At 38.2% G+C, this 18,548-nt stretch overlaps 1 protein-coding gene across 1 annotated transcript in view; it reads left to right on the top strand.

Moving 5' to 3' along the window:
• Nucleotides 1-17,973, top strand: part of KIAA1958 — a 63,932-nt gene extending 45,959 nt beyond the window's left edge. Inside the window, exon 4 of the mRNA XM_083354022.1 lies at nt 16,745-17,973. Within this exon, the coding sequence (XP_083210148.1) occupies nt 16,745-17,790 (1,046 nt within the window). The 3' untranslated portion in view covers nt 17,791-17,973. The remainder of the gene's footprint in view (nt 1-16,744) is intronic.
• Nucleotides 17,974-18,548: the final 575 nt, after the last annotated feature.

Raw genomic sequence — 18,548 nt, 5'->3', positions numbered from 1 at the left:
ACATGTGGACTTCAACTTCCAGAATTCTGTGAGTCAAAGTCCACATGTCTTCAAGTTGTTAGGGTTGAGAAACATTGATCGACTACACTCTTCTACGATCCAACGTTCTGTCCAACATTTGAGAAACTTATTAATGCAACACGAATGAAGTGTAATCTTTCCTCATCTGGAATGATTCTCAAACTTATCTCAGAATCCGTCTCAGTTCCAACAGTTTATTTTAGAGGACCAGGGACCGCATTCTTCAGCACAACACTCTTATGTTATGTTTTCCTGCTCTTATTTACACATTCTGAGCCTTAAATAATCTGATAATTGTGTTGAAGAGAAAGGCAACGCGTTGAAAAGCCAGTGATTTGATCTGATAAAATGGCCTAGATGAGAGAAAAAACAAATTTAATAATAGCAATGTTTTGTAGCTTTTATCTTCTCTAGGAGGTGAGAATTGAAGCTCCCTGGGAAGTTCATACAATATTCTTTGTACTGTGAGAAGCTGGCAGCAACAGCTCAGTGCACATTATACATTTATATTCTTGCGGATATAACAGATAAATTAGGAAAAGGGCATCTGTGATTTATTGCATTTGGCAATACGATTTTTTTTAAAGTATTTACAGTCTCAGGACTGTATATGTCTTTCTTAATAAGTAATATATCAGCTGAGTCCTGTCAAGTTCCATAGAAAACTCCAGAATGTGATTTACTGGGTTAATTACTGCCTTGCAGCTTCATATTGCTAAGCCTGAAATTACAGTTGCATTCTAAAGTTGATTTAAGAATATTCATCGGTTAGACTACAGCACAGCTTATTATGATTAATGCAATAAAATATTTATTGCATATTGTGTTTCATTCCTTTGTTTTTCCGTTTGCCTCCAATGATAATGTACAAAAGCCGAGATGTGGCAATTGGAACCAAACTAGATGTGATACTTGCAGCATGTCCATCTTTATACAAGAGGTCAAGGCTTCCATACATCTCTGTTTATAGTACAGGTAGTCTTCAACTTACAACAGTTTGTTTAATGATTGTTCAAAGTTACAACAGCACTGAAAAAAGAGACTTGTGACCATTTTTCACATTTATGACTGTTGCAGCATCGCCATGTTCATATGACCAAAATTCAGTCGCTTGGCAACTGACTCTCATATTTATGATGGTTGCAGAGTTCTGGGGTCTTCTGATCACCTTTTGTGACTTTCTTTTTCATAAAAGTTTTATTACTTTTTAAGAATTGCAGTCTTTAGTGCTTAGTAAACAACATGTTGTCTAGGTTCAGATATTTAATATTGACTTCTTCAATATAAATCTGTTCAATACTACACAATCCAGTATTTTTTCCCCTCATCCTCCTTTCTTTTCCATATTTTTTTTCCATTTTCCCCTCACTACACAGTTACAATTTTTGGTACTGTTAATGTATACAGAGTTAAATATAAGCACCTTCATCATATTTTACTTTGTTGTTGTTGTTAGCTGCGAAGTCGTGTCCGACCCATCGCGACCCTATGGACAACATTCCTCCAGGCCTTCCTGTCCTCTACCATCTTCTGGAGTCCATTTAAGCTCACGCCTACTGCTTCAGTGACTCCATCCAGCCACCTCATTCTCTGTCGTCCCCTTCTTCTATTGCCCTCGATCTTTCCCAGCACTAGGCTCTTCTCCAGTGAGTCCTTCCTTCTCATTAGGTGGCCAAAGTATTTGAGTTTTAGCTTCAGGATCTGGCCTTCTAAAGAGCAGTCAGGATTGATCTCCTCTAGGACTGACCGGTTTGATCGCCTTGCAGTCCAAGGGACTCGCAGGAGTCTTCTCCAGCACCATAGTTCAAAGGCCTCAATTCTTTGGCGCTCAGCCTTTCTTATGGTCCAACTTTCACTGCCATACATTGCAACTGGGAAGACCATAGCCTTGACTATACGCACTTTTGTTGACAGGGTGATGTCTCTGCTTTTTAGTGTGCTGTCTAGATTTGCCATGGCTTTCCTCCCCAGGAGCAAGCGTCTTTTAATTTCTTGGCTACAGTCCCCATCTGCAGTGATCTTGGAGCCCAGGAAAATAAAATCTGTCACTACCTCCATTTCTTCCCCATCTATTTGCCAAGAATTGAGAGGGCCAGATGCCATGATCTTGGTTTTCTTAATGTTAAGTTTCAACCCAAGTTTTGCACTCTCCTTCTTCACCCGCAACAAGAGGCTCTTTAGTTCTTCTTCACTTTCTGCCATTAGAGTGGTATCATCTGCGTATCTTAGGTTGTTGATATTTCTTCCGGCAATCTTAATTCCAACTTTTGATTCATCTAGCCCTGCCTTTCTCATGATGTGCTCTGCATATAAGTTAAATAGGCAGGGTGACAGTATACAGCCTTGCCGGACTCCTTTCCCAATTTTGAACCAATCAGTGGTTCCATGTCCAGTTCTCACTGTTGCTTCTTGACCTGCATATACGTTTCTCAAGAGACAAATAAGATGGTCTGGTACTCCCATCTCTTTAAGGACTTGCCACAGTTTGTTATGATCCACACAATCAAAGGCTTTAGCATAGTCAATGAAGCAGAAGTAGATGTTTTTCTGGAACTCTCTAGCTTTCTCCATGATCCAGCGTATGTTGGCAATTTGATCTCTAGTTCCTCTGCCTCTTCAAAATCCTGCCTGTACTTCTGGTAGTTCTCGATCCACATACTGCTGAAGTCTAGCTTGTAGGATTTTAAGCATGACTTTGCTAGCATGAGAAATGAGTGCAATGGTGCGATAGTTTGAACATTCTTTGGCACTGCCTTTCTTTCGAATTGGAATGTAAACTGATCTTTTCCAATCCTGTGGCCACTGTTGAGTTTTCCAAATTTGCTGGCAAATTGAGTGTAGCACTTTTACTGCATCGTCTTTTAAGATTTTGAATAGCTCAGCTGGAATACTGTCACCTCCACTAGCTTTGTTGTTGCTCAGCTTTTCTAAGGCCCACTTCACTTCACATACTAGGATGTCTGGCTCGAGGTCAGTGACCACCTCATTGTGATTATCTGGGACATTAAGCTCATTCTTGTATAGTTCTTCTGTGTAATTTTGCCACCTCTTCTTAATCTCTTCTGCCTCTGTTAGGTCCCTGCCATTTTGGTCCTTTATCATGCCCATTTTTGCATTAAACGTTCCCTTCATCTCTCCAATTTTCTTGAAAAGATCTCTGGTCCTCCCTATTCTATTGTTTTCTTCTATTTCTTTGCACTGTTCATTTAAGAAGGCATTCTTATCTCTTCTAGCTATTCTCTGGAATTCTGCATTCAATTGGGCGTATCTTTCTTTTTCTCCCTTGCCTTTCGCTTCCCTCCTTTCCTCAGCTATTTGCAAAGCTTCCTCAGACAGCCATTTTGCTTTCTTGCATTTCTTTTTCTTTGGGATGGTTTTGGTTGCTACCTGTTGTACAATGTCGCGAACCTCTGTCCATAGTTCTTCAGGCACTCTGTCTATCAGATCTAATTCCTTAAATCTATTTGTCACCTCTACTGTATATTCAACAGGGATATGATTTAATTCATACCTGAGTGGCCTAGTGCTTTTCCCTACTTTCTTCAGTTTAAGCCTAAACTTTGCAAGGAGAAGCTCATGGTCTGAGCCACAGTCAGCTCCTGGTCTTGTTTTTACTGACTGTATAGAGCTTCTCCATCTTTGGCTGCAGAGCATATAGTCAATCTGATTTCTGTGTTGACCGTCTGGTGATGTCCATGTGTAGAGCCGTCTCTTGGGTTGTTGGAAAAGAGTGTTTGCTATGACCATCGTATTCTCTTGACAAAATTCTATCAGCCTGTGCCCTGCTTCATTTTGTACTCCAAGGCCAAACTTGCCTGTTATTCCAGTTATCTTTTGGCTTCCTACTTTAGCATTCCAATCCCCCATGATGATAAGGACATCATTTTTTGGTGTTAGTTCTATAAGGTGCTGTAGGGCTTCATAGAACCGGTCAATTTCATCCTCTTCAGCACTGGTGGTTGGGGCATAGACTTGGACTACTGTGATATTGAATGGTTTGCCTTGGATTCGAACTGAGATCATTCTGTCATTTTGAGGATTGTATCCCAGTATTGCTTTTCCTACTCTTTTATTGACTATGAAGGCTACTCCATTTCTTCTGAGGGATTCTTGCCCGCAGTAGTATAACTGATGGTCATCTGAATTAAATTCACCCATTCCTGTCCATTTTAGTTCGCTGATGCCTAAGATGTTGATGTTCAGTCTTGTCATCTCTTGTTTGACCACGTCCAGCTTTCCTTGATTCATGGATCTTACATTCCAGGTTCCTATGGAGAAAAAATCTTTACAGCATCGGACTTTCCTTTCACCACCAGACCTATCCACAGCTGAGCGTCCTTTCGGCTTTGGCCCAGTCGCTTCATTCTTTCTGGCGCTACTAGTACTAGCCCTCTGCTCTTCCCCAGTAGCATATTGGACGCCTTCCGACCTGAGGGGCTCATCTTCCAGCGTCATATCGTTTTGCCTTTTGGTACTGTCCATAGGGTTTTCATGGCAAAGATACTGGAGTGGGTTGCCATTTCCTTCTCCAGTGGATCACGTTTTGTCAGAACTCTCGGCTATGACCTGTCCGTCTTGGGTGGCCCTGCACGGCATAGCTCATAGCTTCATTGAATTACGCAAGCCCCTTCGCCACGACAAGGCAGTAATCCATGAAGGGGCATATTTTACTAATGTCATCCAAATAATAATAATATCAATTCGTAAATCAATATTGTCAATTCATTAATCAATATCCTGTTTTTTGTGCTCTTGTTTTTAATTTCCCCTCTGTTGCGTTGGGTGGTTGATCAGGGTTCTGGCCTCAACTCTTAGAGCCCCGTAACAGGGGTGAGAATTTAGAGGGACCCTCGCAAGGGTGAACACCTTGAATATGGAAGGATCTTGCCCTTTGCCACCGACCCAGTGTGCCGGACGTTCCGACGGTCACACTTGGGAACTGCGATGATTTAAAGGCAGAGTCCTAGGACAAACTGAGGCACCAACACAAGTTTGCTCAAGGTGGGAAAGAGCACAGAGTGTCCGGGGTAGATGTTTTTGCCCCCCGAACAGCTCCGGACACCTTCCTTTTATTAGGCTGTTTCATTTGGGAGGGGGGAAAGTACACATGAGGAATTAACATAAAGGAAAACATAACTCATTGCATACATCTGCTAATGAACATATGTGAGGTCAAAGGAAAACATAACTCATTGCATACATCTGCTAATGAACATATGTGAGGTCAAAGGAAACAATAAAACATAGTTTATGCTAACAGAGAACTGATAATGAAGAGGGCAAAGGTCATTACAGGAAACAATAATGCATAGCTATCTTATACAAATGTTAACAAAGTTGACAAGGGTTGTAAAGCAAGGACAAATACAGGAGACAAGTCTTGTTATAAATGAAGCAGGGGGCAAAGGTTTATCACAGGAATGCAGACTTCATAATTATAATTGGGGAAAGGCAGAGGTATTATCTTGAAGCAAGGACAATTACAGGAGACAGGAAGCCATATCTTGAGGCATGAGCAATTACATGAAACAAGTCTTCTTAGTGTAAAGAGATTTATCACTACAACTCAAGAATGCAAAACTGTATAACTTTTAATATAGAAATTAAAAGGGTCTTTTGGAGTCTGGGATAATTACACCCCTCAGCATTTGAAATATCTTTATCATTTATGATTTTCTCAATATTAATACATTTATATAGCTAAAGATTTTATTCATATCAATCCTCTTATCTTCATAGTTCTCATATCAAAAGAAAAAGAAAAAATGTTATCTTAGTTCTAAATCATATCTTTCATTATAAAAGTCTGATTATTTGTAAGGGTCATCTGTTCTTTTAATCTTATTCAAACAAGTATTTAAACATATAATGCCCCCTTTAAAAGGTCAAATCTTCTGTTTTTTAAATCTGACTTTCTTTTTTTCTTTGCCAAGTAGCTTTTCAAGCCAGAGCAATTAGATCACCCAGGAATTTTCTTTCTATTTTTGTAAAAATTGCTTGGCGTGAGAAAGACAATTTAGGTAGGGTATTTTTTTTGGGGGGGGGGAATTCTGCCCATTTATATTCCTTCAACAACTCCCAGTTCCTTTCTCCCTCCATTTCTCTTTTCATTCCCTGTCTTCCAAGTTGTGACATTTCCCTTAACAGCTCTATATTCCATTTTTTAAAATCATCTTCCTTGCCATCAGATATATTTCGCAGACCTAAGAGATAAAAGATCTTTTGCATTTTCATTGTTATAGCTAAGTCTTGTGGTATTTTGTTTGTATATAGTCTTTTATATTTCCTTTCTTTTATCTCTTCCATCCCTAAATCCATTTCCTCTATTTCGTCTTCTAATTTCTGGTTTATTTGTTCCTACTTTGTAGTCGTTATCTGGAAACTTTCTAGTTGTAGATTTAATTTCTGAGATTTACTTGTTTATATTGTCTAAATTATTTTAGTCTCATTATGACTTCCTTTTATGTCCTCTTTGCATTCAACAATTGTTTGGTGAATTAGTTGTAGCATAGAATATATTTCTTTTTGAAAGGTGTTTTTATTTTTTCTTGAGGCATCATTCCTGGAGATCCTCTAGTTAGTATCACCAGTCTCAGTAAGAGTAGATAAAAGTTTCCTCTAGTTTTCTGATCTTTATATGTATCCTTTATAATCCAATAGATTCCAAAGTATAGGTTCAGTCCTGAAAGCAATATTTTATAGTGATCCTTTGTCTCAAGTATCCAAAAATTGTCAATCAGGCAAGGTTGTAATCCACAATGTTCAAAGTGTTCAAAATGTTCAACCATCTCTGAAAACAGCTCAGAAGTCTCTCCCATCCAGGCATAGTCCAAGGTCAAATTTTTATTTCTCTCCCACTAGCTCTTGAAGTTAAAAGTCCAAGCTCAGTAGGTATTTATAGTCCAAGAAGGTCAGAGTGATAAGTATGCCAAAATATTTTCCTTTATTGCCAGCTATTCTCCTGAGCTAGGAGTCACCAAGGAGCCAGGAAGCAAATGATAGTGCTATACACAAATCCACCCTAGATGTCATTCCAAGTCCATTTTCCACTCTTAAAACAAAGGACTGATTTCTTATATTTCGCCTCAATGTTTTTTTCCCAAAGAGAAAATCTTAACAGTTATCTCAGTTCTCAGATTTATCAAAACTATAGCTTTATGTTACTTCCACTTCAGTATTGTATGTTTCTATCCCCCATAAAATTAAAATGCTGCTTCCGTTTACATTCAGAGGTTTTTACCTTCTTGGGAGCCTTTCCCAGGAAATTCAGTTGTAACATACTAAAGAAAGGATCAATATTCTCACCCAGTTCCAAACATGCTGTTTACGATGTATTAATTGGTGCTTTTTTCTTCTTTGGTTGCCAGCAATTAATGGCCAGGCACAGGAATGTAGCTGGTCTTTCCCCTGCCGGTTTGGAGGGTTTTCCTTGGATCGAACGGCTAGACCGCTGTCTTTCCATGATCAACAAGGCACACCTCCCCTTCATCGCTTCTTCAGGGTGATTTTAGGCCCTTTTTAGGGCTCCCAGCATGGCAAAATCAGGCACGGAAGGCAGAGCCCTGCCTTTCTACGTCCCGTCCCATTGCAACGCAAACTGGAAGTCACCTTTTATGACTTTCTGATGAGCAAAGTCAATGGGGAAGCTAGATTCACTTAACAACCATGTTACTAACTGAACAACCGCAGCGATCCATTTCACAAGAAAGGTCATAAAATGGGGCAAAACTCACTTAGCAAATTTCTTGCTTAGCAATAGAAATTTTGAGCTCAATTGTGGTCGTAAACCGAGACTACCCCTAATTTGCGAAGGATTTATTCATGAGAGATTTATTATCCCTTTGGAATTTAACATAGAGTCATTAAATCATTGCCTAGGTCAGCTCTCATATTAGAAATGATCCATGGGTTTGGGCAAGGGGAAATTGTCATAAATCAGTGGAAAGTGAGGTGGTATTAATTTCCTTTTCCTTTGTTCTCCCCCAATTTCTTTACTTGTTTTGTTGGTTTGCATTCATAAAATAAAGGTTTGGAGACAAAACCTGCTGCTTTGTGGTAGGAAGGCTTTCCCAAGTTGTTTTTCCATAAAACGTCTCTTCTTCTACTTTTGATCTTGCAAGTGGAAAACCAAGTGGATCAGAGAAGTATTTCATTGAAAATAAAGGCAAGGGAAAATTGGTTAAAAAACTCCTTTCTTTAAACCAAATGAACTTCTTTTGTTGCATAAACAACTGCAAGAAAAACTCTCTACCAGTACATGGTTGGAGGAATTTGACATAATCCATTTTTCTGTTGTAGTCTTGCCTTAACCCTGCTTCTAATTATTAATTCATTTAGAAATCTTTATTTCTATTTTTTATTCTGTTCTATTTTCTTTTCTACTCTATTTTATTATCTTCTCATCTTTCACATTTTCTCGGCTTTCCTTCTCTTATTGGTATCTCTTATGATTTATCACTTGTTGTTTGTATCTTGTGATTTATGACTGTATCTTATGATTTATGATCGACGACTTCCCACTTTGTAGTTTGTACGTACACTGAGACCTTACCCTCCGGAGATAAATTACTTATGTGTCCAATCACACTTGGCCAATAAAGAATATTCCATTCCATTTATGTCAGGGTTCTTACAATAAATCAGAACTATTTAACCACATGGACTCACAATATTATAAAATAAAACAATTAAAATCCATTAAAATGAAACAAAAGGAGTCAGATGAAATATAATTGCTTTATGAAACAGCGGATATATATAAGAAAGGATCCGCTGAGATAAAATGGTATTTATTATGTGGTGAAATTCATCTAAATACAGTAGTTGTAATTAGTATAGTCACTGGGAAGGTCTGTCCTTGGTGGATATTGTACTATAGAAGAAGTAGACACAAGTTGAATCCTGACAAAAACGTCAAGAAATTTTTAATCTGACTTAAGCAATTATTCTTCCTACTTTTTTAATTAGCCGCTATCATGCTCCTTGAGAAAAATGCTTCACTCCCGTGACATTCACTCAAAGGAATGTCAGTTTTGCCGATCCCAGTAACTTTTTAAAATAAATTATTTGGATCAAAAAAAAGGAAGCCAGCCCCCTCACAAATTTATACATTTAATGGCTAAAATAATTACCCTTTCCAATGTCTCTGTGAAACTTCTAATATGAGTGTTGAATGGGATCTCAATATTCCACTCAATCAAGTTGCTCCTCAAGGGCCTTTTCATCAAGGCTTTCAGCTCCTAGGAGAGTAGCCACGGAATCCCAACTGTCCGTGATAATTCAGCATTATCATCTCAGTGTTGAAGACCAAGATAATGCTTCATTTACCTGATATATCACTTCCTTCTTGATGGTTATTTGGCCATTTCCAGCAGATAGGTCATTTGTATGTATGATGTACAGAGACTAACTAGAGCTGTAACTGTCCAAAAAATCCACAGATCGTTTCTTCAAACGTCTCCCTTGGTAGGTACTCCTACGTTTTGCAAGATTGCAAGAGCTTTGAAGTAGGAAACTGGAAGAAGAAAAATGGAGCATCTTAGAAGCTTCTTGACTAAAAATCTGTTTGAACTCTTCAAGGTTTTGAAATGAGTCTCTAGACAGGTGCATTACCTGAAGAACTGAAGTTCCAGATAAACAACCCGGTTGTTGTTGTTTTTTTGCCAGAAGATTCAATGGTTTCCTAGTTACACGAGATCTTTAATTCATAAAAGATATAATATCCTCACTGCAGATGCGTCATTCATCTTTACTAGACAAGAATAAGAAGCTATAACACATTTGATTTATGTTGTGACAAGCCCTTCCATAAAGATGTGATGACTGTTTAGCACATTTCACATTGATGTCTAAACAGCACCCTGTTTGGAATGGTACCTTGTCAGTCAAAATTCTGATGATGTGAAAAGCTACAAAATAATTGCTGGATGTGTATAAAATACTCTGCTGTACAGACATTCTGGAGGCATAGATGTCGAAGCACAAAATTATAGTCGCTAAAATATGGTGCAATTATATTTGCATTGACCAGACTTGGCTTCTCTGTGTGAGCAAATGTGTCCTTAAAATTAAAACATATTGATCCTGCACATGGTTACATACTATTGGACAATTTTGGCCATGCTATGGTATGCCCACATAACACTAGTTTTTGGTGGGCTTCCAGATACAATTTATGGTGATGGTTATCAGCTAGAAAGCTCTTCAGAGCAAGGACTGTTTCCTTATAGGACAGCCTCTCTGGATTGCTTTTCACAGAGTGGGCATGCTTTTTAAAATTCATTTATTTATTAAATTTATATGCCTCCCATCTCCTGTTGAAACAGCTCTGGGTAGCTTACAAAATGATAAAAGAATCAATATAAAAGCAAGTAAAATGAGTAAGAATTAAACAGAGACTAAAAACCAAGAGGGCGAACAATATGAGAGTAGACTCTTCTCTTAGGTTTCTTTTTTTGAGAAGCAGTGTTATTTAGTAGAACTCAAAAGTCAGCCAGCTCTGTTATGGTGCCTGCCATATGAGGAACATTCTACCTGTGATTTAGGTAAAGTTTTAAAGACCTGGCTGTTCATCCAGGGCTAAGGCCAGAATGTGTAGTAAGCTTGATTTGTATGATAGTTTGTATATTTTTGGACTTTTGAGTCAATCCTTGGTATAGTATTGAATTGGTATTTTTTTTTAATTTTATTTATTTGTGTGAATGTTCATGTTTAAAATTGTTATTAGATGGCTAGAATCCTGTGCTGAGATTGGTGGCTGTATAAGTAAAATAAATAAACAAATTCATGTTAGCATCAACCCATATGAGGTTTTTCAATATGTTTAAGTCATATTTGCTAATCAACAGGAGCAACCCTTTGTGCATGACAATAATGTTGCTATATAAATAGTTCTCCATCTCTTATGCAGGAAGTATGATAATATTACCAAAAGAAACATGTAATACTATGCACATACCTTAGTTCAATAGGACTTACAACATTATCTAAGTATATAGTATTGCAACATAATGGGCACCACTACAGTAGTTACCTATTATTTCTGAATGAAGTACAGGGATAGTTACTTGTTACTTTCTATACTAATTTTTTCTAATTCTATTGGCTATAGAAATATTTCTATGGATGCTTACTTAGTCCTTTATTAGTCCTTTCAGTGAACTTTAATCCCAAATATATATGTATAGGATTGTACCCACAGAGCATATCCCTTTGAAAGTTTTCTTGGAAATAGCAGGGGTAAAAATCTACACATACAAGACTACATTGCAGTTCTCATAATATATAATATGATGTACATACTGTATACTTCCTGTAATATAAGGACAGTGGGAAACCCATTAATAGCCATTGGAAAGGTATACAGTATTTCAACATATGCCAATACGTTGTTCTTATTCCAACATATAGTGCATATAGTCCTTAATTTGCAACCATTTGTTTAGCGACCGCTTGAAGTTATAGCAGCAATGAAAAAAGTGACTTACGACCACTTTTCACACTTAACGACCATTGCAACATCCCCATGGTCTCATGATCAGAATTCAGACACTTGGCAACTGGTTCATATTTGTGACGGTTGCAGTATCCCAAGGTCAGTTGATCACATTCTGCACATGCAAAGTCAACGGGGAAGCCAGAATCACTTTACAACCATGTTACTAACTTAACACCTGTCGTGATTCACTTAACAAGTGTAGCAAGAAGGATCACAAAATGGGGCAAAGCTCTGGCAGTAGAAATATTGGGCCCAGTAGCGGTCATAAGTCACAGACCACCTGTATTCAGAATATGAGTCCTTTGTAAGTAAATCTGCAGTCATTTTCTTTATGTCTGTGCCAAGCCCTGAAGCAAGTAGCTCTGTGTCCATCTCCATCATCCAAATTCAGAGGAAATGCATTCTCATGGAAGATACTATTTCAAACACGGAAGTGGCTTAAGAGAAGTCAGCGTGTGAAACCAGAGCCCATAACGATACAAAGTGCTTGCTTTAGAGTGAAAAATAGGACAAACTCCTAAAGCTATTTTAGTCATACCCCCCAGATAATAATGCATTTGCGTTGGCTGACTTTATTTGAGAAAAGATTTAATCCTTGTCAGAGCGATCAACATTACATCTGATGTCTAGTCAAAATAGCTGACGCGTAAATTGCACCCCTGTCGACATTTCACAAAGAGCAGGAAGTTAACTGCAGTGGAGCAAAGAAAAGGAACTGAGAGTTGTTGTTTTTTTCCTTTTGATTTATTTGTCTTGCATTGCACAACTTATGTGCACCCCTCATCTTCCTGCTGTCAGCGGTGAGAGAATCAGACTGCCAGAAGAAATCTTTTGGAAAGGCTCTGCCCAGCTTTAGAATTCAATAACTGGATTTGCATATACAGGAAGATTAATGTGTTTAGTTTAATTGTGGCCCATCTCAAGAAAGAAACCAATAATCTGTTTTGGTTGTAAATCACAGGTGAAAATGTAAAGCTTGCTTAGGAATCCTGGCTTGTTTTTAATCCTGGCTTGCGATCATCTGGATTTTCATGTGCTATCTATTCTATGTCATAATGTGATGTATTTGTTTTTGGGTTAGGAGTATGTGCAAGCAAGCTGTTGCCATGTATAAATCAGGCTTAGCATTATGCTAATTTAATGACCGAGGCTATTCAAAAGGCAAGATTAAAACCATGACTTGGCATGATGTACAAAGCAGCTCATAATGTTCTCACTCTTTGCTTTGAGACGGGTAGAAGCACTGGTGTAAACAAACCAGAAAAAAAATGTCAGAAAAAAAATCATAACTAATTTGGTAATCAGCAAGTCTTGACTAAAATTAAAAGGAATAAAGATGTCTTAAAAATGCTTCCATGGTTATTAGTGCTGTTGTTATTGTCAGAATAGTATATGTCGATTGATTTTTAATGAGGAAAAATTGATTGATTATTGAAAAACTAACTCATTATTCATTAGGCAGCAGCATTAGCTCCTGTCTAATGCTCATCGGGATTTTCCCAGCCCAGATATGGCAGCTCTAAGAAAAGAAATAAAAAAAGGAAAAGGAGAAGGAATTAGTTTAAGAAAAACAAAACTAGATGTAGGTTGTATATTTTCATAAGTAGCTTAAAAACAGGTTTTGAAACTATTTAATGAGCCAATTGAATGAATTGTTAATATATTAATTGTTCAGTAATTAATTGTTAATTAATGTTAATTAATTGTTAATAGAGCCAGTTTGGTCCAGTGGTTAAGGCACCAGGCTAGAAAGCAGGAGACCCTGAGTTCAAGTCCTGCCTTAGACATGAAAGCCAGCTGGGTGACCTTTGGCTAGTCACTCTTTCTCAGCCCAAAGGTTGTGACTGTTGGGCAGAAAATAGAAAGAGTAAGATGTGTTTCATATCTTCGCCGCCTTGAATTATTTGTAAAAAAAATAATAAAGGTGGGATACAAATAAATAAACAAAAATAAAATATAATATAAAAAACTATTAAGTATACTTTTACTTCTTCTCCATCCAGTTTATTATATCTAACGTTGTTTTAAGAGTTGAATAATTTGTTTAAGGGCAACCATTGGGGATTTATGCCACAGTGGGTAAGTCATAAGTCTATTCTTTTCCAAAAGGAAAAATTTTAATATTCCGGGTCCCAAAGATACTTTTCCCAAAAGGTAACTGTTTTTCCGTGAAGACATTTTGCTTCTGACCCAAGAAGCTTCTTCAGTTCTGACTGAACGGTAGAGGATGGAAGGATTTGTACTCTTTGCAGTCATCTGGTCGTTAGCACAACTTTCTGAGAGTCTTCGAGGCCACTTGGAGGTTTATCTGTGCCCTCGGGGTCACTGGAGTAGTGCAAATGGGTGTGGAACTTTCTTGGAACTGCTGAAAGGACTGTGTTCTAAACACAACAGTTCCTGTCAGCAGATAAACAGATAAATACAAAAAAACCTCCAAGTGGCCTCAACGACTGTCAGAAAGAGTGCTAACCAGATGACTGCAAGGAATATAAATCCTTATATCTTCAGTCAGAAGTGAAGAAGCTTCTTGGATAAGAAGAGAAATGTCTTCAAGGAAAAACAAAGAAAGTCGAGTTGCCTTTTGAAAAAGCACCTTTGGGACAACTGTGACCTGGATGACTGAGAATCTCCATAGACATTTAATACTCCCAAGTATTTCAAGTCAGGCCTATCCATCTTGGGAAATTTATTCCCCAAGCTGTTATTCAGGGAAAAAAATACTGGAAATGATAGTTCAGTTATCTGACGTTACCAGCCTTTTGAAAATTAAATGAAGAACAAATCAATAAATCTGAGTCCCAGCAAAAGCCCTTACTGTACAGTCCTAAGGTTATTGATCCAGTTTAGATTCAAATATACTTGTTTGTTTGAGATGTGAATACAAAGACATCACAACAGTACCTCAAAACTATCTTACTCCGGTCTAGCATTCTTTAGATGAATTGTTTTAACAGTGCCTGAAATTCCCCTCCATAAAATATTGGTTAAAATAGAGCATGGATAATCTGATTACATGGAAGAGAGGGGAAAAATGAGACTTTTATGACTGTTCCTCTTTTAAATTTTAAAAAGAACTGAATTGTCTGGCAGATGAAAGAAGCTGCCTTTAGTCCTACATTCTGAAATCAGCAATAACATTCACTGAGATTTCTGTCTATAAACTAATGGCTTGTCAGTATTTCAAGAGAATCAAGGTTAAAAAAAAACACTGAAGCAGCAGAGATTCAAGAATGCCCTTTTTTGTTGTAAAGTAGAACTTAATCTAGAAAGCCTGTCAGAATTTCTCTCTATCCCATCTTAAGGTAAAGGTAAAGGTTCCCCCGTACATGCGTGCTAATCGTTTCCGACTCTAGGGGCCGGTGCTCATCTCCGTTTCAAAGCCGAAGAGCCAGCGTTTGTCCGAGGGCGTCTCCGTGGTCATGTGGCCGGCATGACTAGACGCCAAAGGCGCACGGAACGCTATTACCTTCCCACCGTAGTGGTCCCTATTTTTCTACTTGCATTTTTACGTGCTTTCGAACTGCTAGGTTGGCAGAAGCTGGGATGAGTAACAGGCGCTCACTCTCTTATGCGGCACTCGGGATTCGACCTGCCAAACTGCCAACCATCTGATCAACAAGCTCAGAGTCCTAGCCCACTGAGCCACCGCGTCCCATCTTATAGTGAGCTAAATTAAGTTGGGATTATTTTGAGTTTGTTCCTTGTGCATTCCACTTTCTGAATCATCTTTTTTTTTCTCATTTAATGGTTCATTGCTCCCTTTCTCCTTTCCAAGGCTAGGTATGCTTTTTTTTTCACATGGTAGCTTTCAGGAAGAGGATTTTTTTTCATTGGAAAACAAATGGGAAGAAGAAGAATAGACTCATAGGGCTGGAAGGGACCTTGAAGGGACCTTGAAGGTCTTCCAGTCCAACCCCTGCCCAGTGCTGGGTCCTTATCCCATCAGCACCCACAACTCCAAGCTGTTCAGTCCTCATCCTCCTCTCTCGGTACATCTTGATCTCTGTCCATATCTGTGCGCATGGAACTTTTTAATTTTGTTTAATTGTATTCATATAATTAATGTATCTTGCAATAGGCACAGAAAATCTATGAATCTGTTGACTGATGAAGACATGCTTAACCAAACAGGAAAACTGAGGATTGCGTGTGTGTTTTTAACTATGAAAAATTGGTCTGCTTATTTGTTTTGATGTTGATATTAATTGATTGCTATTTTATCATAAATCAATGAGAAGCCGTGTGGCTGATAAGCCCCTACTTTCCATGAAAATTGATTTCTTAACTTGCTAATGGCAGCCATATGCGACAGTGTACTTAACTAATATTTGGAGAGTCCATGTTTCATTTAAAGATACTGAAAACAATAGATGAAAACATCTTTTCTCACAGAGATGAATATTACCCTGAACTAGTAAATGCTCTGGGATCCTTTTGCAGTAGAAAACGAACATGAATCTGATCTATGTGGGCAGCCTCTAGGACTCTGAAGAGAAAGATATCACATCCTTTTAAATTTCAGTCTTCAAAGTAACTTCTTACTTGTAAATTGTTAAGTGTAAATTGTTTGTTAACAGACAGAAAACATTTTTCACTAGATCATTAGTCAAGAGCACCCAACATGGTAACTCAGTCTCTGCGGAGAGGAATTGCTCACGGTCTTGTTCTTTGTAGCAAACTGTGCATTGTCCCAGTCTTGCTTAAAGAATGTGAGTTGTTTGTAAATTAACACATTACATTAATATGTTTTAATACCCAAACTATCAGCTTATTTAGCATGTTATAAAGTTCTTTGATTAAAAGTATATAATTAACACATGCAACCAGTACAGCCTCTGATTTCACAAATGAAATGGCTCAGTATTGTTTTCTTAATTGGACCTTTCTACCCAGCAGTGGAATCGGCGTAAAATATTTTCTATTTTCTAGATTCCCCCAAAATGCAGACCAGCCTAAATCTCAGATTTTTCTCCTTACAAATCTCTGTAAATTAAATGTGTGCCAGTGAGTTGAAGAATATATATTAAGCTTTTTTTCATATCCTTAGTAACATCATTTGTGAAACAGACGTTGGCTATCCATACTTGGCAGGTATGTAATGAATGATACCTTTGTGATCTTTGTGAACAGTAATTGATTTTCATTTTGTTTTAAGGAAAAAAAACATAATTTTGAGAAAAAAAGTGCATCCTTGTTCTCACATGTCCCTTCTTTTGCTTCTCCCAGACCAAGATGAGAGGGCTGCAGAATTTAATAGAGAGCAAAACGAGAAAACTATTCGCAGTACCCAGACAGCTCTCCGGAACTTCAGAGAGTTTCTCATCTCTAAGTATCCTTCAGAAACCAGGGAGATCTACATTATTCCTTGCAAAGAACTAGATGCTTATCTGGCATCCTTTTTTGTCGATGCTCGGCAGAAGGATGGTTCGGAGTATGAGCCCAACAGCTTGGCCAACTACCAGTGTGGGCTGGAGCGGTATCTCAAAGAGCACCGATATGGATACAGCATCACCCGGGACAAGGAATTCAAGAGGTCCCAAGAAGCCCTGAAGCAGAAGCAGATAGAACTGAGGTGCAAAGGTAAAGGCAACAAGCCACATAAATCAATGAAACTTACCTTTGCCGATGAGCTGATTCTCCGCAAAAGAGGCCTGCTAAGCCGATATAATCCGGAGGGGTTGTTGAACCTTGTCTGGCTCAACAACACAAAAGCCTTTGGCCATTGTACGGGCTTCCACGGGTCGACTCTCAAATGGGGGGACATTAGACTTCGAGTGACAGAGACTGGCTTGGAATACTTGGAATGGATGGGCCAAGATGGCAGTGACGGGAACGCCAAGATTAAGAGGACAGGCACAGATTCCAGAGTGTACGCAACTCAGCACGCTCCGCAGACTTGCCCTGTGCAAGATTACAAAGAATACGCCCAAAGGCGTCCCCCTGCCATGCGGTATGAGGATGCCCCTTTCTACTTGTCCATTAAACCTGTTGTTAATCTAGCTGCATTACACTGGTACAATTGTCAGGCCCTTGGTAAGAACAAACTAGCCAAGATGGTAAAGACTATGTGTGAGAAAGGGAATATTCCTGGGAGGAAGACTAATTTCAGTGTGTACCAAAGCTGCAGCACCCTTTCTGAGGCCCAGAGTAACCAGCTGGTGCTAATCTGCAACAACTTAAGCCAACAGGCTGCTCAGTCTGTAGCAAGTCATTCTAGCACTGGCAACTTTATAGTGTCTGCATCTTATGACTCTTCTTCAGATACAGCTTGAAAGGATGCTGAGCGTGACCATGTGGTGTTGGAAGCTTTGGTGTCTGGTAACATGCATTGTCTGTGATCCTACAGTTCCCTTCGGACTCACCTTTCTCCAGTGTCAAATCTCATTATCAAAACAAATATATATATATACATATACATATATAAATATATATTTTTCTTTTTATGAATATGTGAATAGAAATAGCTTAGCCTAATTTATATAGTATTTCTAATGCTGATTGGTGAAAAAAAAGCATATTTATGGGATGCTAATTTAATGGCTGATTATAAAACTGGAAAATAATTTTCAGGCCATCCCTAATTTTAGCATTACCCACATTTTAAACTTAAGTCAGTGTGAAATTTAATTAAGTGTTACTTCTTTCCCAAGCAAAATGCAAATTATAATGTAAGACAACATTGTCAATTCTTTATTAGAAACCCTAATAGTCACTCCATATGACCAAATAGATATGGAGACGATTTAAAGTTATGATGTTGATATGTTCTGCAAAGTTCTTTAATAAGAATGGGCAAATTCTTATTATTCTGATCACTGGGCAAATTTTTGGAATTGCTTTATGCCGTTCAGCTTTCATTGCCTTTGAAAAGTGTACCATGTTCATTTTTAAAAGAGTCGTCCTCAAATTCTCAAGCCCTTTAAAAGTGTGGCATGAATTTGGGATGTGAGAGAATGAAGGCAAGAATGTTTTTCTACTTTGTTTAGTTCTTTTTCTAGTTCAGCTAGATTTTTTTCTTTTTGAGTGTCTT

This window comes from Vipera ursinii (assembly GCF_947247035.1).
Source record: "Vipera ursinii genome assembly, chromosome: 2".
Lineage (NCBI taxonomy): Eukaryota > Metazoa > Chordata > Lepidosauria > Squamata > Viperidae > Vipera > Vipera ursinii.
The sequence above is the reverse complement of the archived record's forward strand: the minus strand, read 5'-3'. Positions and strand labels throughout refer to the sequence as shown.